This window comes from Macaca nemestrina, chromosome 12 (assembly GCF_043159975.1).
Source record: "Macaca nemestrina isolate mMacNem1 chromosome 12, mMacNem.hap1, whole genome shotgun sequence".
NCBI lineage: Eukaryota > Metazoa > Chordata > Mammalia > Primates > Cercopithecidae > Macaca > Macaca nemestrina.
Window position 1 is genome coordinate 1,014,988 of NC_092136.1, and position 26,293 is coordinate 1,041,280.

General features: G+C 60.8%; 1 protein-coding gene across 1 annotated transcript in view; it reads left to right on the plus strand.

Annotated features, from left to right (window-relative positions):
• LOC105494167 (mucin 2, oligomeric mucus/gel-forming) overlaps positions 1-20,899 on the plus strand; it is a 35,380-nt gene extending 14,481 nt beyond the window's left edge. The window contains 21 exon segments of the mRNA XM_071075876.1: positions 219-3,102; positions 3,105-9,954; positions 10,687-10,875; positions 11,118-11,344; positions 11,665-11,839; positions 12,323-12,570; positions 13,166-13,349; positions 13,668-13,896; positions 14,621-14,799; positions 15,193-15,262; positions 15,401-15,501; positions 15,656-15,687; positions 17,499-17,676; positions 17,978-18,082; positions 18,364-18,404; positions 18,541-18,663; positions 18,926-19,024; positions 19,655-19,783; positions 20,021-20,060; positions 20,283-20,409; positions 20,518-20,899. Coding sequence (XP_070931977.1) covers positions 219-3,102; positions 3,105-9,954; positions 10,687-10,875; positions 11,118-11,344; positions 11,665-11,839; positions 12,323-12,570; positions 13,166-13,349; positions 13,668-13,896; positions 14,621-14,799; positions 15,193-15,262; positions 15,401-15,501; positions 15,656-15,687; positions 17,499-17,676; positions 17,978-18,082; positions 18,364-18,404; positions 18,541-18,663; positions 18,926-19,024; positions 19,655-19,783; positions 20,021-20,060; positions 20,283-20,409; positions 20,518-20,737 — 12,430 coding nt within the window. The 3' untranslated portion in view covers positions 20,738-20,899.
• Positions 20,900-26,293: the final 5,394 nt, after the last annotated feature.

Here is a 26,293-nt window from a genome sequence, read left to right on the forward strand (position 1 = left end):
TCTTTATACGCTGGGTGGCCCTGTCTCTTTGGGCTTAGGTTTTCACTTGCAAAATGAGGATGGAAGTGGTGTCCAGCCCTGAGCTCTCTGACCCTGCACTCTGGTTTTCTGGCAATGACGGGGAAAAAAGAGATTGCATCTGGGGCACGGTCAGGGAGGCCCCAGGGTTCTCTGAATCCTAGTGGCCTCCTGGAGGTGCCTCTCCCCAGGTGCGAGTGACAAGAGCTGGGTTTTGCTTTCCTAGAGGTGTGCTGCTTCTGGTCTGACTGGATCAACGAGGACCACCCCAGCAGTGGCAGCGACGGCGGCGACCGAGAGACATTTGATGGGGTCTGCAGGGCCCCTGAGGACATCGAGTGCAGGTCGGTCAAGGATCCTCACCTCAGCTTGCAGGAGCTAGGCCAGAAGGTGCAGTGCGATGTCTCTGTTGGGTTCATTTGCAAGAATGAAGACCAGTTTGGAAATGGACCGTTTGGACTGTGTTACGACTACATGATACGTGTCAATTGTTGCCTGCCCACGGCTTGTACCACCACCGCTCCACCAACCACCACTCCCAGCCCCCCGACAACCACCACAACCACCCCTCCACCAACCACCACTCCCAGCCCCCCAACAACCACCCCAACCACCACTCCCAGCCCCCCAACAACCACCCCAACCACCACTCCCAGCCCCCCAACAACCACCACAACCACCACTCCCAGCTCTCCAACAACCACCACAACCACCCCTCCACCAACCACCACTCCCAGCCCCCCAACAACCACCCCAACCACCACTCCCAGCCCCCCAACAACCACCACAACCACCCCTCCACCAACCACCACTCCCAGCCCCCCAACAACCACCACAACCACCCCTCCACCAACCACCACTCCCAGCCCCCCAACAACCACCACAACCACCCCTCCACCAACCACCACTCCCAGCCCCCCAACAACCACCACAACCACCACTCCCAGCCCCCCAACAACCACAACCACCCCTCCACCAACCACCACTCCCAGCCCCCCAACAACCACCCCAACCACCACTCCCAGCCCCCCAACAACCACCACAACCACCCCTCCACCAACCACCACTCCCAGCCCCCCAACAACCACCACAACCACCACTCCCAGCCCCCCAACAACCACAACCACCCCTCCACCAACCACCACTCCCAGCCCCCCAACAACCACCCCAACCACCACTCCCAGCCCCCCAACAACCACCACAACCACCCCTCCACCAACCACCACTCCCAGCCCCCCAACAACCACCACAACCACCCCTCCACCAACCACCACTCCCAGCCCCCCAACAACCACCCCAACCACCACTCCCAGCCCCCCAACAACCACCACAACCACCCCTCCACCAACCACCACTCCCAGCCCCCCAACAACCACCCCAACCACAACTCCCAGCCCTCCAACAACCACCACAACCACCACTCCCAGCCCTCCAACAACTACTCCTCTCTCTCCATCAATAACTCCTTCTACATTTTCAACATTCTCAACGACAACCCCTACTACCCCATGCGTGCCTGTCTGCATTTGGACTGGCTGGCTGGATTCTGGAAAACCTGACTTTAACAAACCAGGTGGAGATACAGAATTGATTGAAGGCATCTGCGAATCAGGATGGGCAGCTAACATCTCTTGCAGAGCCACCATGCATCCTGATGTTCCCATTGGACAGCTTGGACAAACAGTGGTGTGTGACGTCCATGAGGGGCTAGTATGCAAAAATGAAGACCAAAAGCCAGGTGGGGTCATTCCTATGGCCTTCTGCCTCAACTATGAGATCAACGTTCAGTGCTGTAAGTGTGTCACCCAACCCACGACCATGACAATAACCACCACAGAGACTCCAACCTCAACACCCACCACAACCATCACCACCACAGAGACTCCAACTCTGACACCCACCACCACAGAGACTCTGACCCCAACACCCATCACCACCACCACTACAGTGACCCCAACCCCGACAACCATCCCCACCACCACTTCAGTGACATCAACCCCAACGCCCACTAGCACAGAGACGCCAACCCCGACACCGATCACCACCACCACAACGGTGACCCCAACCACAACACCCACCAGCACACAGACCCCAACCTCGACACCCATCACCACCACCACCACGACAGCGACACCAACCCCAACACCCACCAGCACCCAGACCCCAACCTCGACACCCATCACCACCACCACCACGACAGTGACACCAACCCCAACACCCACCAGCACACAGACCCCAACCTCGACACCCACCACCACCACCACAGAGACCCCAACCCCAACACCCACCACTACCACTACAGTGACACCAACCCCAACACCTACAACCACAGAGACCCCAACCCCAACACCTACCAACACAGTGACACCAACCCCAACACCCACCAGCACCCAGACCCCAACTTCGACACCCATCACCAGCACCACCACGACAGCGACACCAACCCCAACACCCACCAGCACACAGACCCCAACCCCGACACCCACCAGCACACAGACCCCAACCACTCCACCAACACCTATCACCACCACCACTACAGTGACCCCAACCACAACACCCACCACCACCACCACAGAGACCCCAACCCCAACACCCACCACTACCACTACAGTGACACCAACCCCAACACCTACAACCACAGAGACCCCAACCCCAACACCTACCAACACAGTGACACCAACCCCAACAACCACCAGCACCCAGACCCCAACTTCGACACCCATCACCACCACCACCACGACAGCAACACCAACCTCAACACCCACCAGCACACAAACCCCAACCTCGACACCCATCACCACCACCAGCACGACAGCGACACCAACCCCAACACCCACCAGCACACAGACCCCAACCCCGACACCCACCAGCACACAGACCCCAACCACTCCACCAACACCTATCACCACCACCACTACAGTGACCCCAACTACAACACCCACCACCACCACCACAGAGACCCCAACCCCAACACCCACCACTACCACTACAGTGACACCAACCCCAACACCTACAACCACAGAGACCCCAACCCCAACACCTACCAACACAGTGACACCAACCCCAACACCCACCAGCACCCAGACCCCAACCTCGACACCCATCACCACCACCACCACGACAGCGACACCAACCCCAACACCCACCAGCACACAGACCCCAACCCCAACACCCACCAGCACACAGACCCCAACCACTCCACCAACACCTATCACCACCACCACTACAGTGACCCCAACCACAACACCCACCACCACCACCACCACAGAGACCCCAACCCCAACACCCACCACTACCACTACAGTGACACCAACCCCAACACCTACAACCACAGAGACCCCAACCCCAACACCTACCAACACAGTGACACCAACCCCAACAACCACCAGCACCCAGACCCCAACTTCGACACCCATCACCACCACCACCACGACAGCAACACTAACCCCAACACCCACCAGCACACAAACCCCAACCCCGACACCCATCACCACCACCACCACGACAGCGACACGAACCCCGACACCCACCAGCACACAGACCCCAACCCCGACACCCACCAGCACACAGACCCCAACCACTCCACCAACACCTATCACCACGACCACTACAGTGACCCCAACCACAACACCCACCACCACCACCACAGAGACCCCAACCCCAACACCCACCACTACCACTACAGTGACACCAACCCCGACACCTACAACCACAGAGACCCCAACCCCAACACCTACCAACACAGTGACACCAACCCCAACACCCACCAGCACCCAGACCCCAACTTCGACACCCATCACCACCACCACCACGACAGCGACACCAACCCAACACCCACCAGCACACAGACCCCAACCTCGACACCCATCACCACCACCACCACGACAGCGACACCAACCCCAACACCCACCAGCACACAAACCCCAACCTCGACACCCATCACCACCACCAGCACGACAGCGACACCAACCCCAACACCCACCAGCACACAGACCCCAACCACTCCACCAACACCTATCACCACCACCACTACAGTGACCCCAACTACAACACCCACCACCACCACCACAGAGACCCCAACCCCAACACCCACCACTACCACTACAGTGACACCAACCCCAACACCTACAACCACAGAGACCCCAACCCCAACACCTACCAACACAGTGACACCAACCCCAACACCCACCAGCACCCAGACCCCAACTTCGACACCCATCACCACCACCACCACGACAGCGACACCAACCCCAACACCCACCAGCACACAGACTCCAACCCCGACACCCACCAGCACACAGACCCCAACCACTCCACCAACACCTATCACCACCACCACTACAGTGACCCCAACTACAACACCCACCACCACCACCACAGAGACCCCAACCCCAACACCCACCACTACCACTACAGTGACACCAACCCCAACACCTACAACCACAGAGACCCCAACCCCAACACCTACCAACACAGCGACACCAACCCCAACACCCACCAGCACACAGACCCCAACCCCGACACCCACCAGCACACAGACCCCAACCACTCCACCAACACCTATCACCACCACCACTACAGTGACCCCAACTACAACACCCACCACCACCACCACAGAGACCCCAACCCCAACACCCACCACTACCACTACAGTGACACCAACCCCAACACCTACAACCACAGAGACCCCAACCCCAACACCTACCAACACAGCGACACCAACCCCAACACCCACCAGCACACAGACCCCAACCCCGACACCCACCAGCACACAGACCCCAACCACTCCACCAACACCTATCACCACGACCACTACAGTGACCCCAACCACAACACCCACCACCACCACCACAGAGACCCCAACCCCAACACCCAGCACTACCACTACAGTGACACCAACCCCGACACCTACAACCACAGAGACCCCAACCCCAACACCTACCAACACAGTGACACCAACCCCAACACCCACCAGCACCCAGACCCCAACTTCGACACCCATCACCACCACCACCACGACAGCGACACCAACCCCAACACCCACCAGCACACAGACCCCAACCTCGACACCCATCACCACCACCACCACAACAGCGACACCAACCCCAACACCCACCAGCACACAGACCCCAACCCCGACACCCACCAGCACACAGACCCCAACTACTCCACCAACACCTATCACCACCACCACTACAGTGACCCCAACCACAACACCCACCACCACCACAGAGACCCCAACCCCAACACCCACCACTACCACTACAGTGACACCAACCCCGACACCTACAACCACAGAGACCCCATCCCCAACACCTACCAACACAGTGACACCAACCTCAACACCCACCAGCACCCAGACCCCAACTTCGACACCCATCACCACCACCACCAGGACAGCGACACCAACCCCAACACCCACCAGCACACAGACCCCAACCCCAACACCCATCACCACCACCACCACGACAGCGACACCAACCCCAACACCCACCAGCACACAGACCCCAACCTCGACACCCATCACCACCACCACCACGACAGTGACACCAACCCCAACACCCACCAGCACACAGACCCCAACCTCGACACCCATCACCACCACCACCACGACAGCGCCACCAACCCCAACACCCACCAGCACACAGACCCCAACCCCGACACCCACCAGCACACAGACCCCAACCACTCCACCAACACCTATCACCACGACCACTACAGTGACCCCAACCACAACACCCACCACCACCACCACAGAGACCCCAACCCCAACACCCAGCACTACCACTACAGTGACACCAACCCCGACACCTACAACCACAGAGACCCCAACCCCAACACCTACCAACACAGTGACACCAACCCCAACACCCACCAGCACCCAGACCCCAACTTCGACACCCATCACCACCACCACCACGACAGCGACACCAACCCCAACACCCACCAGCACACAGACCCCAACCTCGACACCCATCACCACCACCACCACAACAGCGACACCAACCCCAACACCCACCAGCACACAGACCCCAACCCCGACACCCACCAGCACACAGACCCCAACCACTCCACCAACACCTATCACCACCACCACTACAGTGACCCCAACCACAACACCCACCACCACCACCACAGAGACCCCAACCCCAACACCCACCACTACCACTACAGTGACACCAACCCCGACACCTACAACCACAGAGACCCCAACCCCAACACCTACCAACACAGTGACACCAACTCCAACACCCACCAGCACCCAGACCCCAACTTCGACACCCATCACCACCACCACCACCACGACAGCAACACCAACCCCAACACCCACCAGCACACAGACCCCAACCCCGACACCCATCACCACCACCACCACGACAGCAACACCAACCCCAACACCCACCAGCACACAGACCCCAACCCCGACACCCATCACCACCACCACCACGACAGCGACACCAACCCCAACACCCACCAGCACACAGACCCCAACCCCGACACCCATCACCACCACCACCACGACAGCGACACCAACCCCAACACCCACCAGCACACAGACCCCAACCCCGACACCCATCACCACCACCACCACGACAGCGACACCAACCCCAACACCCACCAGCACACAGACCCCAACCCCGACACCCATCACCACCACCACCACGACAGCGACACCAACCCCAACACCCACCAGCACACAGACCCCAACCCCAACACCCACCAGCACACAGACCCCAACCACTCCACCAACACCTATCACCATCACCACTACAGTGACCCCAACCACAACACCCACCACCACCACCACCACCACAGAGACCCCAACCCCAACACCCACGACCACCACTACAGTGACACCAACCCCGACACCTACAACCACAGAGACCCCAACCCCAACACCTACCAACACAGTGACACCAACCCCAACATCCACCAGCACCCAGACCCCAACTTCAACACCCATCACCACCACCACCACGACAGCAACACCAACCCCAACACCCACCAGCACACAGACCCCAACCCCGACACCCATCACCACCACCACCACGACAGCGACACCAACCCCAACACCCACCAGCATACAGACCCCAACCCCGACACCCATCACCACCACCACCACGACAGTGACACCAACCCCAACACCCACCAGCACACAGACCCCAACCCCAACATCCATCACCACCACTACCACGGTGACCCCAACACCAACACCCACCAGCACACAGACCCCAACCCCGACACCCATCACCACCACCACCACGACAGTGCCTCCAACCACAACATCCACGAGCACACAGACCCCCACCTCGACACCCATCACCACTACCACTTTGGTGCCATCAACCCCAACACCCACTGGCACACAGACCCCAACCCCGATATCCATCACCACCACCACTAAGGTGACCCCAACCCCAACATCCACCAGCACACAGACTCCAACCCTGACACCCATCACCACCACCACGACAGTGACCCCAACCCCGACAAGCATCACCACCACCACTTCGGTGACATCAACCCCAACACCCACCAGCACACAGACCCCAACCCCGACACCCACCAGCACACAAACCCCAACCACTCCATCAACACCTATCACGACCACCACTATAGTGACCCCAAGCACAACACCCACCACCACCACCACAGAGACCCCAACCCCAATACCCACCACCACCACTACAGTGACACCCACCCCGACACCTACAACCACAGAGACCCCAACCCCAACACCTACCAACACAGTGACACCAACCCCAACACCCACCAGCCCACAGACCCCAACCCCAACACCCATCACAACCACCACCACGACAGCGACACCAACCCCAACACCCACCAGCACACAGACCCCAACCGCGACACCCATCACCACCACCACCACAACAGCGACACCAACCCCAACACCCACCAGCACACAGACCCCAACCCCGACACCCATCACCACCACCACCACGACAGCGACACCAACCCCAACACCTACCAGCACACAGACCCCAACCCCGACATCCATCACCACCACTACCACGGTGACCCCAACCCCAACACCCACCAGCACACAGACCCCAACCACTCCACCAACACCTATCACCACCACCACTACAGTGACCCCCACCACAACAGCCACCACCACCGCCACAGAGACCCCAACACCTACCACCACCACTACAGTGACACCAACCCCGACACCTACAACCACAGAGACCCCAACCCCAACACCTACCAACACAGTGACACCAACCCCAACACCCACCAGCACACAGACCCCAACCCCTACACCCATCACCAGCAACACCACAGCAATGACACCAACCCCAACACCCACCAGCACACAGACCCCAACCCCGACACCCATCACCACCACCACCACGACAGCAACACCAACCCCAACACCCACCAGCACACAGACCCCAACCCCAACACCCATCACCAGCAACACCACAGCAATGACACCAACCCCAACACCCACCAGCACACAGACCCCAACCCTGACACCCATCACCACCACCACCACGACAGCAACACCAACCCCAACACCCACATCCATCACCACCACTACCACGGTGACCCCAACACCAACACCCACCAGCACACAGACCCCAACCCCGACACCCATCACCACCACCACCACGACAGCGACACCAACCCCAACACCCACCAGCACACAGACCCCAACCCCGACACCCATCACCACCACCACCACGACAGCGACACCAACCCCAACACCTACCAGCACACAGACCCCAACCCCGACATCCATCACCACCACTACCACGGTGACCCCAACCCCAACACCCACCAGCACACAGACCCCAACCCCAACACCCACCAGCACACAGACCCCAACCACTCCACCAACACCTATCACCACCACCACTACAGTGACCCCCACCACAACAGCCACCACCACCGCCACAGAGACCCCAACACCCACCACCACCACTACAGTGACACCAACCCCGACACCTACAACCACAGAGACCCCAACCCCAACACCTACCAACACAGTGACACCAACCCCAACACCCACCAGCACACAGATCCCAACCTCGACACCCATCACCACCACCACCACGACAGTGACACCAACCCCAACACCCAGCAGCACACAGACCCCAACCTCGACACCCATCACCACCACCACCACGACAGCAACACCAACCCCAACACCCACCAGCACACAGACCCCAACCCCAACATCCATCACCACCACTACCACGGTGACCCCAACACCAACACCCACCAGCACACAGACCCCAACCCCGACACCCATCACCACCACCACCAGGACAGTGACTCCAACCACAACACCCACGAGCACACAGACCCCCACCCCGACACCCATCACCAATACCACTTCGGTGCCATCAACCCCAACACCCACTGGCACACAGACCCCAACCCCGTCACCCATCGCCATCACCACTACAGTGACCCCAACCCCAACATCTACCAGCACTCAGACCCCAACCCCGATACCCATCACCACCACCACTACGGTGACCCCAACCCCAACATCCACCAGCACACAGACCCCAACCCTGACACCCATCACCACCACCACTACGGTGACCCCAACCCCAACATCCACCAGCACACAGACCCCAACCCCGACACCCATCACCACCACCACTACGATGACGTCAACCCCAACACCTACGACTACAAGCACGGAGATCCCCAGCCCCACAAGCACAGCACCCATTTCTGAGTCAACCACATCCAAACCCCCACCTGAGTCCTCAACCCCTCAGATATCTCAGTCCACCTCTTCCCCTCCCACGGAGTCAACCACCCTTTTGAGTACTGCACCACCTACCATTGAGACGACCAGTACGGCCCCACCCTCCACACCCACGTCACCTACAGCCACCACGACGGGAGGTCACACGCCGTCTCCACCGCCCAGCACCACCACGGCCCCTCCAGGTAAGCAGAGCCGCTCGGTTCCTCCAGCCTGGGATGCTTCCTCCTCCCCTTCGGCCAGGCAGGACTGTCCCAGGAAGGCTCAAGGCAGGTTCTGGGCACCTCTCTGCCCACCAAGCATGGTTACTGTGTGGGCAGGAGCTGCTGACACTGTCCAGTGATGGGCAGTGAAGCCAAAGGCCACCCCGCTGCTTGCCCATATGACGGCCTTCTTAGGAGTCACTGACACCAGCCAGTGCTGGGCAGTGGAGTCAAAGGCCACCCCGCTCGCCCATAGGACAGCCTTCTTCAGGGGCCCACTGCTGTGTGATGTGGTGCTGTGGGAGCCCACCAAGGCTGGGGGGCAGAGAGAGGCTGCCAGTGAGGTGCCTGCAGGTCCTCCTGCTTCTGGCTGTACCCCCTCCTCGGGGCCTCTTTCCGGCAGACGGTGTGCCACAGCCGGTGCCTTCTGGACAACTCTTGCTGTCAGTCAGCTTGGCCAGCAAGCTGTGTTGCTGCCGGAGCACCAGGTCATCTACGGGCTCTCGTGACACTCGGCTGTGGTGATGCTGGCCCTGTCACTCCACCCTGCCTGGTGACTCAGAACCTGGGAGGTGGGCGCGAGGCCCTGGTCCTCCAGTTCTGTGACCCGGTCGACTGTCTGGCTCCCTCGCAGCTGGGGAGTGGCAGTTGGGACCCTGCGGTGTCTGAGATGTGCAATGTCTCAGCCCTCACTGGTGTCTCCTGCTCTCACAGGCACCCCCACTCACAGTACCACGACCGGGTCATCTGCACCCACCACCCCCAGCACTGTGCAGACGACCACCACCAGCGCCTGGACCACCACAACGACCCCAATCTCCACACTCAGCAGCATCACGACTACAGGCCTGAAGCCGTCCATCATTAAATGCTGTGAACTGAACGACACCTTCTACGCACCAGGTGCTCAGGCTGTTCACATCCTGGGCTCGGGCGGCCGAGGCTGGTTTTGGCCCCGGCATGTACCGGTGCTCAGGCGCCAGGGCTGAGATCACTGTGGGAGCGTCTCAGGAGGCGGCAGCTGTCGAGGGTGGCTGTGTCCAGGGCATAGCTTCCCTCGGGTGGCCTCTGGGGGTACCTCTGTGCGGTCCAGCGGCTAGCCCTGCCTCTGGGCGGTGTGGTCATGGGTCTGTCTCCCTTCGCAGGTGAGGTGGTGTACAACGGCACACACGGAGACACCTGCTATTTCGTGAACTGCTCACTGAGCTGTACCTTGGAGTTCTATAACTGGTCCTGCCCATCCACGCCCTCCCCAACGCCCACGCCCTCCAAGTCGACGCCCACGTCTTCCAAGCCATTGCCCACGCCCTCCAAGCCAACGCCCAGCACCACCAAGCCCCCCGCGTGTCCAGACTTTGATCCTCCCAGACAGGTCAGTGGGCTGCAGGTGGCTTTGTCCCCATGGCACTGAGCGCGGCATGTCCGGGCACCCAAGGCCCCAGGCACCACTTCCTGCTGGTCGTCTGAGGCCAGGGCCTCCTGCAGCCCCTTGGGTGCGGGGTCTGCCAAGCCCTCCACCTTTTCACCGTGCCCTGCCGTGACCCGCTGTGCCTGGCAAGGTGGCTGGCTGCAGTGAGGTCCTTGGAAGCCACCTCGGCCTCCAGCCTCCTGGCTCGGCACCCGCCCCTCCCGAGCGCAGACCACCCCGTCCTGTGCCGGTCCCACTGACTGCCCCTTGCCTCTTGTCCCCAGGAGAACGAGACCTGGTGGCTGTGCGACTGCTTCATGGCCACGTGCAAGTACAACAACACGGTGGAGATCGTGAGGGTGGAGTGTGAGCCGCCGCCCATGCCCACCTGCTCCAACGGCCTCACCCCCGTGCGCGTCAGCGACCCTGACGGCTGCTGCTGGCATTGGGAGTGTGACTGTGAGTCCGGGGTCCCCAGGCCTTCCCCGCATCTCCTGCCCTCTCCGTGGGTGGGGGCTGCAGGGCCCATCTCCCAGGGGCAGAAGGGTTGAGGCTCCTTGGGCACAGACCCCACTGCAGTGTTCACTGAGGCTGGGTGACTTCTGAGGGTCTCCTCAGCCCTGCTTTTGCCTCACTGGCGGGGAGGGTCTGGGCAGGTGGAGGGCTTGCCTGATGGAGTTAGGGCTCCTCCCTGGGACAAGGGTGCTTCTGAGGCGAGAGGGGGCTGAGTTGAGGTTTGAACCCTGGTCCGTCCTGCAGAATGGGCTGCTGTGGGTGCGCCAGGGCCAGTGCAGCTCAGACGTCCCCGAGCCCACGCACGGGAGCAGGGTTTTCAGGCCCCAGCTTCCTGCTGGCTCTTCCTGACTGCGCCCCGGCCCAGCTCTTGCACCCGACCCCGGCTGAGGGGCACAGGCGGCACGGCTCACTCTGGCTCCCTCGCAGGCTACTGCACGGGCTGGGGGGACCCGCACTATGTCACCTTCGACGGACTGTACTACAGCTACCAGGGCAACTGCACCTACGTGCTGGTGGAGGAGATCAGCCCGTCCGTGGACAACTTCGGAGTTTACATCGATAACTACCACTGTGACCCCAACGATAAGGTGTCCTGCCCCCGCACCCTCATTGTGCGCCATGAGACCCAGGAGGTGCTGATCAAGACCGTGCACATGATGCCCATGGAGGTTCAGGTAGGCACAGCGTGGCCGCGGGAGGCTGCCACGGAGGTGGGCGCTGACATGGGCCCCAATGCACCCCGGTTCCCCAGGGGCCAGAGGACTGGGCTGCGGGGGCGCCCAGGCACAGCCTCTCCCAGAGCCAGGCTGGAAGGTGGGATGGGGTGGGCGCCCGGCTCCAGGACCCATCAGCTCTGCCCTCCAGGTGCATCCTGGGCCCCTCAAGCCCTGGCCCGCATGCCACACTGGGCACAGTCTCTACAGCAGAAGCTGCCTCCTGAGGACAGAGTCAGGGACAGGGCTCTGCACACCCTTGACTGAGACGCCCCTAGTTGCAAAGGAATTATTGGTTCTGAGGCTCAGGAGGCCCTGGGAGCCTGCGCGGGATTCCACAGTCCCCAGGTGCTCCCAGGAGAGCTCCTTCACTGGCTCACCCATGGGACCGGGGTCTGGTTAGGAGCAGCGGAGTAGGAGCAAGAAAGGGGGCAGAAAAGGGGGGTAGGCAGGGCCCTCTCCTTGCATGTGTAGGTCGGAGAACAGGCGGGGTGGGGCAGCCCTAGAGCTCTCCCAAGGAGAGGACTGAGGCAGCTCCGCGGTGTGTCGGCCGCAGGTGCAGGTGAACAGGCAGGTGGTGGCAGTGCCCTACAAGAAGTACGGGCTGGAGGTGTCCAAGTCTGGCATCAACTACGTGGTGGACATCCCCGAGCTGGGCGTCCTCGTCTCCTATAATGGCCTGTCCTTCTCTGTCAGGCTACCCTACCACCGGTTCGGCAACAACACCAAGGGCCAGTGCGGTGAGTTCCGTGGCCCCCATGGCTCCCGAGGCCCCCCAAGGCTCCCACGGCTCCCATTACCCCCCTGTCCTGCCCCAGGGCGGGCGGCTGGACCAGGCTGAGGCTGAGGCTGTGTGTAAACACCCACGGGCCTGCTGTGGGCCTCTTGCCTCTCTGCTTGGGGGTGCTGTGACCATCACCCGGGTTCAGTCCCTGTGAGGAGCCAACAGGAAGGGGCCTGGTCTCTGCCCTTGACCCTGGCTGGCCGGTCCTGGGCATCTGGGCTGGAGAAGGGCAGGGCTTGCCCTGTCTGCAACATGGCCTCTCTCACTGATACAGGCACCTGCACCAACACCACCTCTGACGACTGCATTCTGCCCACTGGGGAGATCGTCTCCAACTGTGAGGCTGCGGCCGACCAGTGGATAGTGAACGACCCCTCCAAGCCACACTGCCCCCACAGCAGCTCCACGACCAAGCGCCCGCCCGTCACTGTGCCCGGGGGCAACAAAACGACCCCACACAAGGGCTGCACCCCATCTCCCCTCTGCCAGCTCATCAAGGACAGGTGACCCTGCCTGGGCCTGCCTGAGGCCGTGACACCAACAAGCTGAGGGCCTCTGTGCCCCAGCCCCCAGCTCTTGCAAAGAGGAAGGAAGCAGTGCATGGGGCCTGGCACTGGGGCTGGGAAGGCAGGAGGCCACGGAACCAGGGCCAGGAGCTAGGTCGCCGTGGTGTCCAGGACCCGGGTCGTTGGGTTCCACAGGGCTAAGCTGCCATGTCTGGCATGCCTGTGCCTTTATTGAACTCCATAATCTCTCCCGGCTCCTGGGAAGGTGCAGGGCTGGCCGAGTGTGAGACTCAGAGTAGACCAGTCAACCCAGGACAGAGCTCAAGGCTGATATTGGGAGGCAGATTTGGGCTTGGACAGAGGGGGGTGCTTCTAATGCTGGCAGCCATGGGGTTCAGCACCCCGTCCCTGGAAGTATAGGGGCCAAGTACAGGCTGGGGTGTCCGTCTGTCAGGGTTGTTGGAGGGGGTCCTGAAGCTGATGACCACGTAGACGTGGCTTCTGTCTGGGAGCCGGGCTGCAGAGCCACCTTGCTCGCCCATCCCTTGGTCTGTCCCTGACCCGTCCCCCGGCTGGCCTGTCCCTTGACCCTCTGTCGGCCACAGACGCCTCTCTGGTGGGTGCCGGACTCCAGGAGGACAGTCCGGGCAGAGATGCTGGGGTAGGGAGTGGGGGAGAGGCAGCTGCCACCTGAGTGTGACCTGTGCCTCTCCCTGCGCAGCCTGTTTGCCCAGTGCCATGCGCTGGTGCCCCCACAGCACTACTATGACGCCTGCGTATTCGACAGCTGCTTTGTGCCGGGCTCAAGCCTGGAGTGTGCCAGTCTGCAGGCCTACGCAGCCCTCTGCGCCCAGCAGGGCGTCTGCCTCGACTGGCGGAACCACACGCATGGGGCCTGCTGTAAGTGTCCATCTGCCCCTGCCCTGGAGCTGGGGACCTGCAGGCCAGATGTGGTCTCTAGGCTCTGCCGGGTGCTGTGCCCAGCCTGAAGCTAGACCAAGGTGGGCTGTGGCCAGGGATGCAGAGATGGTGGGTGTGAGACCAGGGCTAGGGCCATGGGGTGGGGAAAGGCTGAGCTGGAGGAACTGAGGTGCTGGGGGTTCTGCCAGTGCCACTAAACGCAACTGGGTGCCCACCACCTGGCTTGGGACAACCGTGAGGGCAGAGGCTGATGCCCCAGACAGCTGGCCACCCTCCTCTGTGTGTGGGGCACTAGGCAGCTGTCACTCAAGGGGGTCCAGGCTCCTCCGCCTGACATGAGGCAGCCCTCTGACCCCTGCCCCTGTCCTGCAGTGGTGGAGTGCCCGTCTCACAGGGAGTACCAGGCCTGTGGCCCTGCAGAAGAGCCCACGTGCAAATCCAGGTATGTTGCTTGAGGGTCCACCAGGACCGTGGGCTTGCCCTCTGCAGTGCAGAGGGTGGCATCATCTGGGCATAGCAGTCCCGCCTGCCAGCTCCCCAGCCCCACCCCAGCTGTCTGACGATGCCCTCCCGCCCCCAGCTCCTCCCAGCAGAACAACACAGTCCTGGTGGAAGGTTGCTTCTGTCCTGAGGGCACCATGAACTACGCCCCTGGCTTTGATGTCTGCGTGAAGACCTGCGGTAGGCCACCCACTCAAACTGTCCCCTGCTGCCTCCCTCCCGCCGCCTCCTGGGTGTCCACAGAGGCTGGGACCAGGAGGCTGACCACCCCCCACCCCTGCTCCCTGCTGCACAAGGACTCTGCTAACACAACTTGTTTCTTCCCTCTTCCTAGGCTGCGTGGGACCTGACAATGTGCCCAGAGAGGTAGGCCCCACCTTGGTGCTGGGGGATTCTCCCACAAATTCTAAATTCTGGGGAGTGAGGGATGGACATGAAAACGTAAAGCCTCAAAGATTGAGGAATGAGGTGATCTAAGTTCTGGATGGCTGAGTTGGCAGGGACATCACCCACTCACCCACCCATCCTTCCAACCACCCACTCATCTGCCTATGTACCCATCTACCCACTCACCTACCCCTCCATCCATCCTTCCACCTACCTAGTCATCACCCACTCATCTGTGCACCCACCCACCCACTCATCTACCTACACATCCACCCACCCATCCATCCATCCATCTACCCACCCAGCCAGTCAGCCACCCACCCAACCATCCTTCTGTCCCTCCATTCATCTATCTGTCCTTTCATCCTTCCACCCACCTGGCCATCCATCCATCCATCCATCCACCCATCCATCCACCATCCATCCATCCATCCATCCACCCACCATCTATCTACCATCCACCATCCATCTACCATCCACCATCCATCCATCCAACCATCCATCCAACCATCCACCCACCCATCTATCCATTCACTCACCCATCCATCCATCCACCCACCCATCCACCCATCCACCCATCCATCCATCCATCCATCCACCCACCCACCCATCCACCCATCCATCCATCCATCCATCCATCCATCCATCCATCCACCCACCCACCATCCATGCATCCATCCATCCACCCACCCACCTACCCACTCATCCACCCATCCATCCACCCACCCACCCACCCATCCATCCACTCACCCACCCAGCCATTCATCCACCTACCCACTCATATACCCATCCATCCACCTATCCACCCATCCATTCACCATCCATCTACCATGCACCCATCCATCCATCCACCCACCCACCCACCCACCCATCCATCCACCCACCCATTCATCCACCCATCCACCCACCCGCCCATCCATCCACCATCCGTCTACCATCCAACCACCCACCCAACCATCCACCATCCATCCATCCATCCATCCATCCATCCATCCATCCATCCACCATCCATCTACCATCTGCCCACCCATCCACCCACCCACCCACCCACCCATCCACCCACCCATCCACCCACCCATCGATCCACCCACCCACCCACCCATCCATCTATCCACCCACCCACCCACCCATCCCATCCATCCATCCATCCACCCACCCATCCACCCATCCACCCACCCATCCATCCATCCACCATCCGTCTACCATCCGACCACCCACCCAACCATCCACCATCCATCCATCCATCCATCCATCCATCCACCATCCATCTACCATCTGCCCACCCATCTATCCACCCATTCACCATCCATCCATCCATCCACCCACCATCCACCTATTTATCCATCCATTCTCCCTCCCTCCATTTACCACCCATTGGTCATATGATACTCTGTCTAGAAGCTCTGACACGACATCTTGGCCACTTCTGTGCTGCCTGTGCCTCCTACCTGTGGTAGCATCCATGTGGCTGATTCCTTAGCTAAATTCTGCACAAACCTGAGAGGCCTGAGTGGAGCATCTACCACGTGCCAAGCCCCTGCTGGCAGATGCTGGTGAGCAGGTCATGGTCTTGTGGTATCAGTGAATGGGCAGCGACTGTCCTATCCCAGAACCTGCCTGGTGTGCTCAGGTTGACGTGAGGAGGGGCGCGGTTTCCCCCAGGATCCCTCAGCACTCTGTTCAGGGCAGCTGTTTCTCCCCACTGACCACAGCTGCAGCTCCAGGGCTGTGGTGCGGCGGGGCCTGCCTGGCACCTCCTGTCCTTTCTACTCACCCCTCTTTCCCTGCAGTTTGGGGAGCACTTTGAGTTCGACTGCAAGAACTGTGTCTGCCTGGAGGGTGGAAGTGGCATCGTCTGCCAGACCAAGAGGTGCAGCCAGAAGCCTGTTACCCACTGTGTGGAAGACGGCACCTACCTCGCCACGGAGGTCGACCCTGCCGACACCTGCTGCAACATTACCGTCTGCAGTAAGGCCATCCCCTGGGGCCCGCACCACCTCTCGGAGGTGCACACATCCCCGTAGGCCGGGCTGCCTGCTGTCCCCTCTGTGGCAAGTGGGGAAACAGCTGGCTTGGGGGCCTCCGATGTGCCCCTTGAGAGGGCTTGGGAGGGGGCCGCTGGGCACAGTCCAGGCATCCCTGCTGCAGGGCCTGACCTGGGTGGGGAGGGGACCCTTGGTGGTGCTAGGGGCCTGACCCTGTGCAGTGGCCCCGGGGGCTTTGCCTGTGAGGAGCCACCCTCATGGCCGCATGCCCACCCTGTCTTCAGAGTGCAACACCAGCCTGTGCAAAGAGAAGCCCCCCGAGTGCCCGCTGGGATTTGAAGCGAAGAGCAAGATGGTGCCTGGCAGGTGCTGCCCCTTCTACTGGTGTGGTAAGCAGGACTGGTGGGCGGGGCAGGGGGAGGCTGCCGCCCGGGGTGGGGGGCTGGTGGGCGGGCAGGGGGGAGGCTGCCGCCCGGGGTGGGGTGGCTCTGGGGGATGGGCTTTCTCCTAGGGGCCTCAGATTCTGGGGACACAGATGGCTGCATGCTTGGTTGATGCACCCACCCCAGCCTTGAGCACCCACTGGGTGTGCACTGGGAGTGGGGGTCTGGCCAGGTGGCCATCCCGGGGCAGTCTCCAACGAACGGCGTTCTCCGTTCTTTCTCCCAAGAGTCCAAGGGGGTGTGCGTTCACGAGAATGCTGAGTACCAGGTGAGCCCTGGGCTGGGTGAGGGGGGAGGAGGGGAGGAGGGGAGGAGGTTGGCTGCAGTGTGGGGTCCTGGCAGGCTCTTGGGCTGGCTGGGGTGCTGGAGAAGCCACTGCCTCACGTCTCTCCCTATGCCCGAAGCCCGGTTCTCCAGTTTATTCCTCCAAGTGCCAGGACTGCGTGTGCACGGACAAGGTGGACAACAGCACCCTGCTCAACACCATCACCTGCACCCATGTGCCCTGCAGCACCTCCTGCAGCCCAGTAAGCGGCCGCCCCAGCCCTGGTTCCCCACCTCAGCCTGCCCTTTTCCCTCCTCCCAGACAAGTACCCGGGCCCATGTCTGTGTCGTGACACTTTCTTTCCTCCTTTCAATGCCAACCTCTCCCTGTTCCCACCTCTCCGTCCTGACACCTGCCCAGCTTGGGGCCTCCTCCAGGTGGGGGTTGTCGGCAGTCCTGCAGGCTTTGTGTGGTGTGGGGTACAGCCTGGGAGTTCAGCTGCAGTGGCGTGTCTGTGTGCGCAGGGCTTTGAACTCGTGGAGGCCCCCGGGGAATGCTGCAAGAAGTGTGAACAGACGCACTGTATCCTCAAGCAGCCTGACAACCAGCACGTCATCCTGAAGGTGTGTGCTGCTGGCCCTGGCGTGGCCGGGGTTGCTTGAGCCCAGGGCAAGGCACAGGCCACCCAGGATCCTCCAGCTGAGTCCTCCCAGTCCTGGACGCAGCTGTGATGGGCGTCCTAGGGCTGCCATGACAAATGAGCAGGCGTCTTCAGGGCAGAAAGGGATTCTCCTGGTTCTGGGGCCCAGAAATCCCAGAGCAAAGGGCCTCAGGGCTGTGCTCCCTCAGAGGCTCTAGGCAAGGACCTTTCCCAGCCTCTGGTTCCTCCAGGTGCCCTTGGCTGTGGCCATGAGGTTTCCTTCCCTGTGTCTGTCTCTCCTCTCCCTTGTAAGGATTTAGGGCCCCCCCAGCAGGATGATCTCATCTTAGGATGTTTCATTTAATGACACCTTCAAAGATCCCTTTTCCAAGGCAGGTCACGTTCATAGATTTAGAGTTACAACACAGACAGATCTTTGAGGGCTGTGTGGGCTCCAGACTGGTGCCTGATGTGGGGTCCCACCCGTGTCGCTTGTCCTGTGGCCCAGGGCCTTGCCAGGAAGCCTCCCCAGCCAGATGTCTCCAGGGTGTCTTCCTGGCTGGTCTGGGGCTGGGCCTGCTGCCCTCCCTCACCAAAGCTCCCTGCCCTACAGCCTGGGGACTTCAAGAGCGACCCCAAGAACAACTGCACATTCTTCAGCTGCGTGAAGATCCACAACCAGCTCATCTCGTCCATCTCCAACATCACCTGCCCCAACTTTGACGCCAGCATTTGTGTCCCGGTGAGTGGGCCACCTGGGGCCTGGCTGTGGGTGCTTAGCCGGGAGTGGGGGCGCCTGGTGTTCTGAGGGTCTGGGGCCCCAGTGCTGTGACAGTGGCCTCGGGCCTGGTCTGAGCTGCCACAGGAGGCTTTGCTTGGGGCTTTCTGTAGCAGCTACTCCTGCCCGTGGCATGGGAGGAAGGTGCTCTCATCCCCAGGAATGTCCGGGGGTCCCGGGCTCATTCTCCTTTCCCTCCAGGGCTCCATCACACTCATGCCCAATGGATGCTGCAAGACCTGTGAGTACAGGGCATAGCCTGGGGGGTGGGCAGGGTTGGGGCACAAGGGCTGGTGCCCTCAGCCCTGCCTGGGGTGGCTGGAGGATGGACAATGGCCTCCGGGCGGGCAGTGAGGGCTGGGGGCTGAGGCCGAGCCTGGGGAAGGGACGAAGCGAGGGAGAGCCTCCCTCTCCCCTCAAAGATGTGGAGGCCCTGCCCCGAGCCGCTGCCCCCTCTCCCCAGGCATCCCTCGCAATGAGACCAGGGTGCCCTGCTCCACCGTCCCCGTCATCACGGAGGTTTCGTACGCCGGCTGCACCAAGACCGTCCTCATGAATCATTGCTCCGGGTCCTGCGGGACATTTGCCATGTGAGTTCCAGGCTGGGAGTGTGCCTGGAGGGGATGGTGGGGACCCCATAGAGGCGAGAGGCCAGCTCTGGCCCTGGGAGGTCGCCCCTCACTCCGCCCTCCCCGCAGGTACTCGGCCAGGGCCCAGTCCCTGGACCACAGGTGCTCCTGCTGCAGAGAAGAGAAAACCAGCCAGCGTGAGGTGGTCCTGAGCTGCCCCAATGGTGGCTCGCTGGCACACACCTACACGCACATCGAGAGCTGCCAGTGCCAGGACACCATCTGCGAGTTGCCCACCGACACCTCCCACCGGGCCCGGCGCTCCCCCAGGCATCTGGGGAGTGGGTGAACTGGGTGGGCACAGCCACACTTCACTGCCCTCCACAGCTCTGCCTCCCCCGGACCCTCTGAGCTTCCTGGCCTCCTAAGCTTGGCTTCCTCTCTTCAGATATTTATTGTCTGAGTCTTTGTTCAGTCTTTGCTTTCCAATAATAAACTCAGGCAGACACGCCGCACTGTGTGGTTTCGGTTGGTGCTGCAGGGGTGTGGCTTGGCCGCTGTGCATGGCGGAGGCCTGGCCACACAGGACATGGGGACACCACACACACGCCACGTGGTTGGCACATCCCTCGTACCAAATGCAGGGGGCATGTGGGGGCTGCCTGCCCTCCACTCCCGGTTCTCACCCTGGGCAAAACCCCCATGGGGCCGTGGAAACGTGGTCAGATTCCCTGGTAGGAATCCCCCCAGTCCTGAATCTGTGAGAAGAGCCCTGGGTTCCTTCACAGCCATTTCCCAGGCTTGCCACGGTTGGTGGGGACTTTGTGTAGCCCCGAGGGTCAGGTGGCCCTGGGGGGTGTGTGTGTGTGTGTGTGTGTGTATGTGTGTAGCCCTGAGGGTCAGGTGGCCCTGGGGTGTGTGTGTGTGTGTGTGTGAGTGTGTGTGTGTGTGTAGCCCTGAGGGTCAGGTGGCCCTGGGGAGGGGGGTGTGTGTGTGTAACCCCGAGGGTCAGGTGGCCCTGGGGAGGGTGTGTGTGTGTGTGTGTGTGTGTGTGTAGCCCTGAGGGTCAGGTGGCCCTGGGGAGGGTGTGTGTGTGAGTGTGTGTGTGTGTGTGTAGCCCCGAGGGTCAGGTGGCCCTGGGGGGTGTGTGTGTGTGTGAGTGTGTGTGTGTGTAGCCCTGAGGGTCAGATGGCCCTGGGGAGGGGGTGTGTGTGTGTGTGTGAGTGTGTGTGTGTAGCCCGAGGGTCAGGTGGCCCTGGGGGGTGTGTGTGTGTGTGTAGCCCTGAGGGTCAGGTGGCCCTGGGGAGGGTGTGTGTGTGTGTGTGTAGCCCCGAGGGTCAGGTGGCCCTGGGGAGGGTGTGTGTGTGTGTATGTGTGTGTAGCCCTGAGGGTCAGGTGGCCCTGAGGAGAGGGTGTGTGTGTGTGAGTGTGTGTGTGTGTGTGTGTGTAGCCCCGAGGGTCAGGTGGCCCTGGGGAGGGGGTGTGTGTGTGTATGTGTGTGTAGCCCTGAGGGTCAGGTGGCCCTGAGGAGAGGGTGTGTGTGTGTGTGTGTGTGTGTGTGTGTGTGTAGCCCTGAGGGTCAGGTGGCCCTGAGGAGAGGGTGTGGGTGTGTGTGTGCGAGCATTTGCTTGTGTGCACACGTGTCTGCATGTGCCATATGTATGTGAATTGCACCTCGCCCTGGGTCTCTACACTGGGAAAATGGAGAAGGTCTTAGTCCTCAGGTCACTGTCAGCTCCTGCTGCAAAGTGACAAAAGGCAACTAGGACCTGGTGGTCCTGTCAGGGCTTTGGGGAGCTGCCAGGCAGAGCTGCCAACGCCTTCAAACCTGCAGAAGTTCTGGTTGGCTCTGTGGACCCAGCCAGACAGGGGGCACTGGGTGTGGACCCTGGGCACAATGCCCACTTGTGTTGGAGAGCTGAGCCCCCGGCCTTCTTTTTTTTTTTTTTTTTTTTTTTGAGACGGAGTCTCACTCTGTCGCCCAGGCTGGAGTGCAGTGGCCGAATCTCAGCTCACTGCAAGCTCCGCCTCCCAGGTTTACGCCATTCTCCTGCCTCAGCCTCCCGAGTAGCTGGGACTACAGGAGCCCGTCACCTCGCCCGGCTAGTTTTTTGTATTTTTTAGTAGAGACGGGGTTTCACCGTGTTAGTCAGGATGGTCTCGATCTCCTGACCTCGTGATCCGCCCGTCTCGGCCTCCCAAAGTGCTGGGATTACAGGCTTGAGCCACCGCGCCCGGCCGCGCCCGGCTGCCCCCGGCCTTCTAGGTGGAGCCCACGGAGGCTGCTAGGGCCAGAGCAGGTGCTTGTGTAGTTCAGAGAGGAGTCTGGTGTCTCCTGTCAAAGGCAGGTGTGTGCGGGGAGGCCGAGGCCCCTGAGCACAGTGATCCAACCTCGAGCATCCTCTGAGGTCAAAGGGGAGGACATTTGTCCCCAGACCGCAAGGCTGTGTCACACCCTTTACATGTGTAAAAACCCTCAGGAGGGCAGACACCTGGGCTGGGCTCTGCACTTCCAAAGCCAGGGTGCAACCGGTTCCCAGGGCGCGACAGGTCCCCAGGGCGCGACGGGTCCCCAGGGCGTGACAGGTCCCCGGGTGCAATGGGTCCCATCCCCTGCTGTCCTACCTCCCAAGTAGCTGTACAGGCATGTGGCACCATGACTGGCTAATTTTTAAGAACTTGCTTTTTGTTCTTATCTTTCAAAACAATCCTGTTTTACTAAAGTAACATGCACGTGATTTTTGAATAGTTTTGTTTGTTTTGTAGAGACAGGGTCTCACTATGTTGCTCAGGCTGGTCTCAAACTCCTTCCTGGGTTCAAGTGATCCTCCCACCTCAGGCTCCCAAAGTACCAGGATTATAAGCATGAACCACTGAGCCTGGCTCCTGGCGGTGGGCTGAGGCCACTGCCCTCCCCTAGCTGCTGCCTCCCATCTGACCCCAGGGAAGGCAGTGGTTGAGGGCCGGAGTTGAGCAGCAGCCCTGTGGGGTCCGAAGCCAGTTGGGACATCCCAGCTCATCAGCGCCACCCAGGGTCCTGGGACCCGCTCAGGTCTGGGGCCTTTCCACTTCCCCGCTTGGCTCAGCAGAGCCCCCAAAAGGACCTGCTCATCCCCTCTGGTGGCCCCAGGAGCCCACACTGTCTAGCCCTAGGGACCTCCTGGGCGGTCAGTTGGCCTGGGCCTGCCATGGAGCCCCTGAGGCCACCCCAGAGCCTCTGGCATAGCCACGTGGGGATTCTGGGGGCTTCAGAACTGGCCCTTCCATGAAGCGGTTAGCATGACCCCCAGAGCCATCCCTGGGTCATTTCGAGGGTGATCTGTTTCCGGCCCACCCCCAAAACCTATGTATCTGCCTGGCTGTGCCCACTGGGCCCAGCAGTCTCTGCACAGGCCAGGAAATGGGCAGGGTGGGGTGGGGGCACTGCAGTCAGAGACCTGGTAAGGAAGAGGTGGCCAGGCTCCCTCCAACTTCCTCATCTGTCTCCCAGCTTGCAGCTGTGAAGAGGGGTTTCTCCCGGTGATGCAGCGTGGACACGGATGCGGCTGGGCCCCTGCCTGCTCTTCCCTGCTGTGCCCTTTGAAGCAGAGGCTACCCGGCAAGCTCAGGAGAGCATGAGCCCTGACCCTAGTCCTTCCCCAGACAGCCCTGCCCCTTCCCAGAGCAGGCCCCACCCCTTTCCTAAGACAGGCCCGCCCCCTCCCCAGAGCAGGCCCCACCCCTTTCTGAGAGGAGGCCCTGCCCCTTCCCCAGAGAAGACCCCACCCCTTTCCTAGGAGAGGCCCCGCCCCTCCTGCCCACTCAGGATCTTCATTTTGGGTTCTCTTGTGTCCAAAACTCCAGTGCAGGTGTTGTGGGCTGGGAAGGAGCTGCCCCTTCAGGTGGAGGTAGGGTTGGTGCCAATGGAGGGGCAGGGAGACGCAGGGGCTCCCTTACCACCATGTCCAGTCACTGTGCAGCCCCTGACTTTATCCCCAGCGGCCTCCTCTTCCTCACATAGCTCATGCCCCCAGCTGGGTCCTCCTGGGTCTCCCTAGGGGTGACCTGGGGCAGGGGCTGCCTGGCCTGTTTCCTTGGGCTCCCCACAGTGGGCTAAGCCCACAGCAGAGGAGATAGGGAGCCAGTCAGCCAGGTGGGCAGCCCGCTACCCCCTTGGAGTAGCTGGAAGGGTTGGGACCACGTTCTCTCATTCTCTGGAAGAAGCTGGCTGTTCCCACAGCGGCCTCCCTGTTTCTGGGAGCAGACGGAAGGCCCAGCGCGCGCTCCTCCTTTCCCCCAACGTGAGACTTGCTATTGTTCCCTTGGCTGAAACAAGCCATGCGCCTGGCTGTCAGGTGCTCCGGGCTGTGCCAGCAAACCACAAACCAGGGGCTGAAAGCCACAGGAAAGCTCTATCCCACAGTTCCAGAGGCCAGAGTCTGAGGCGAAGGCGTGGCAGTGCCACACGGCCGCTCAGGCTAGGGGAGCATGCTTTCTGCCCTTCCAGCTGCAGGTGGCTCTGGGCATTCCTTGGCTTGTGGCTGCGTCGCCCACACCCTGCCTCCATATCCGTGGGGGCTTCTCCCGGGTATTTCTCCCTTTGCATCCCTTCTAAGGACACTGGTCGTTGGATTTAGGGCCCACCCGATAATCCAGGCTGATCTCGTGAGGTCCACAATTTAATCATATCTGCAGAGACTCTTTTTCTTTTTCTTTCTTTGGAGACAGATTCTTGCTCTGCCACCCGGGCTGGAGTGCAGTGGTGTGATCTCGGCTCACTGCAACCTCCGCCTCCCCAGTTCAAGCAGTTCTCCTGCCTCAGCCTCCTGAGTAGCTGGGATTACAGGCATGCGCCACCATGCCCAGCTAATTTTGTATTTTTAGTAGAGATGAAATTTCACCATGTTGGCTAGGCTGGTCTCAACTCCTGACCTCAGATGATCTGCCTGCCTCGGCCTCCCAAAATGCTGGGATTATAGGCGTGAGCCACTGCACCTGGCCGCGAGTCTTGGTGGCTCACGGCAACAGGGTTCTGTCTGGTTTGTGCTCCGTTTGTGGCTGCGTGACTGGTGCCCTCCTCCACACCCGGTCACTCTAGGGCCTAGGCTGCGGGAGCAGCTATCGCCTCCGTGGTCACAGTGTGGGGACGGGAGACCGAGGGTCGTGCCCATGTCTGAGTCCCCTGGGAGGTTCTGGCTCCGCTCAGACGCTAGGTCCCTGGGGCTGCAGTACCACCACCAGGCAGGAGAGGGTGCCAGAGGCGCGTGGAGGATTTAACAACGGACGGAGCTCAGGTGCAGACAGGTGTCTGATGGGAGTCGACAGCGTGTCTCAACTTTCTCTTATAAAAAAAGCAAGCCCCGACAAGAAGGACGCCGTCTCAACCTGTTTAGGAATGTCTGCCCAGAAACTGCAGCACACATCAGACCCCTTGCTGGGACTTGGGAATCACTCCCACAGAAGCCAGGGGACACGGGAGATGTTGGCCACGGCTGTGCCTTCCTTCTATGGGGGTGCTGGAGGCTTCCCCAAGGCTGTGAGACAAGAACAAGAAGAAATGAAGACCAGCATTGGGAGACAAAACCATCCTGATTAGTTTCATTTTTATTTATTTTTTGTAGAGACAGGGTTTTGCTATGTTGCCCAGACTGGCCTTGAATGCCTGGGCTTAAGTGATCCGCCTGCCTCAGCCTCTCAAAGTGCTGGGATTACAGGTGTGAGCCCTTACTGGGATTCCCAAAGTGCTGGGATTACAGGTGTGAGCCCTTACGGGGATTCCCAAAGTGCTGGGATTACAGGTGTGAGCCCTTACAGGTGTGTACCTGGCCCTTATTTCATATAATATGATTATCAAGATGTAAAAGCCAGCTGGCGGGGTGCAGTGGTTCATGTCTGTATTCCCCGCACTTTGGGAGGCTGAGGCTGG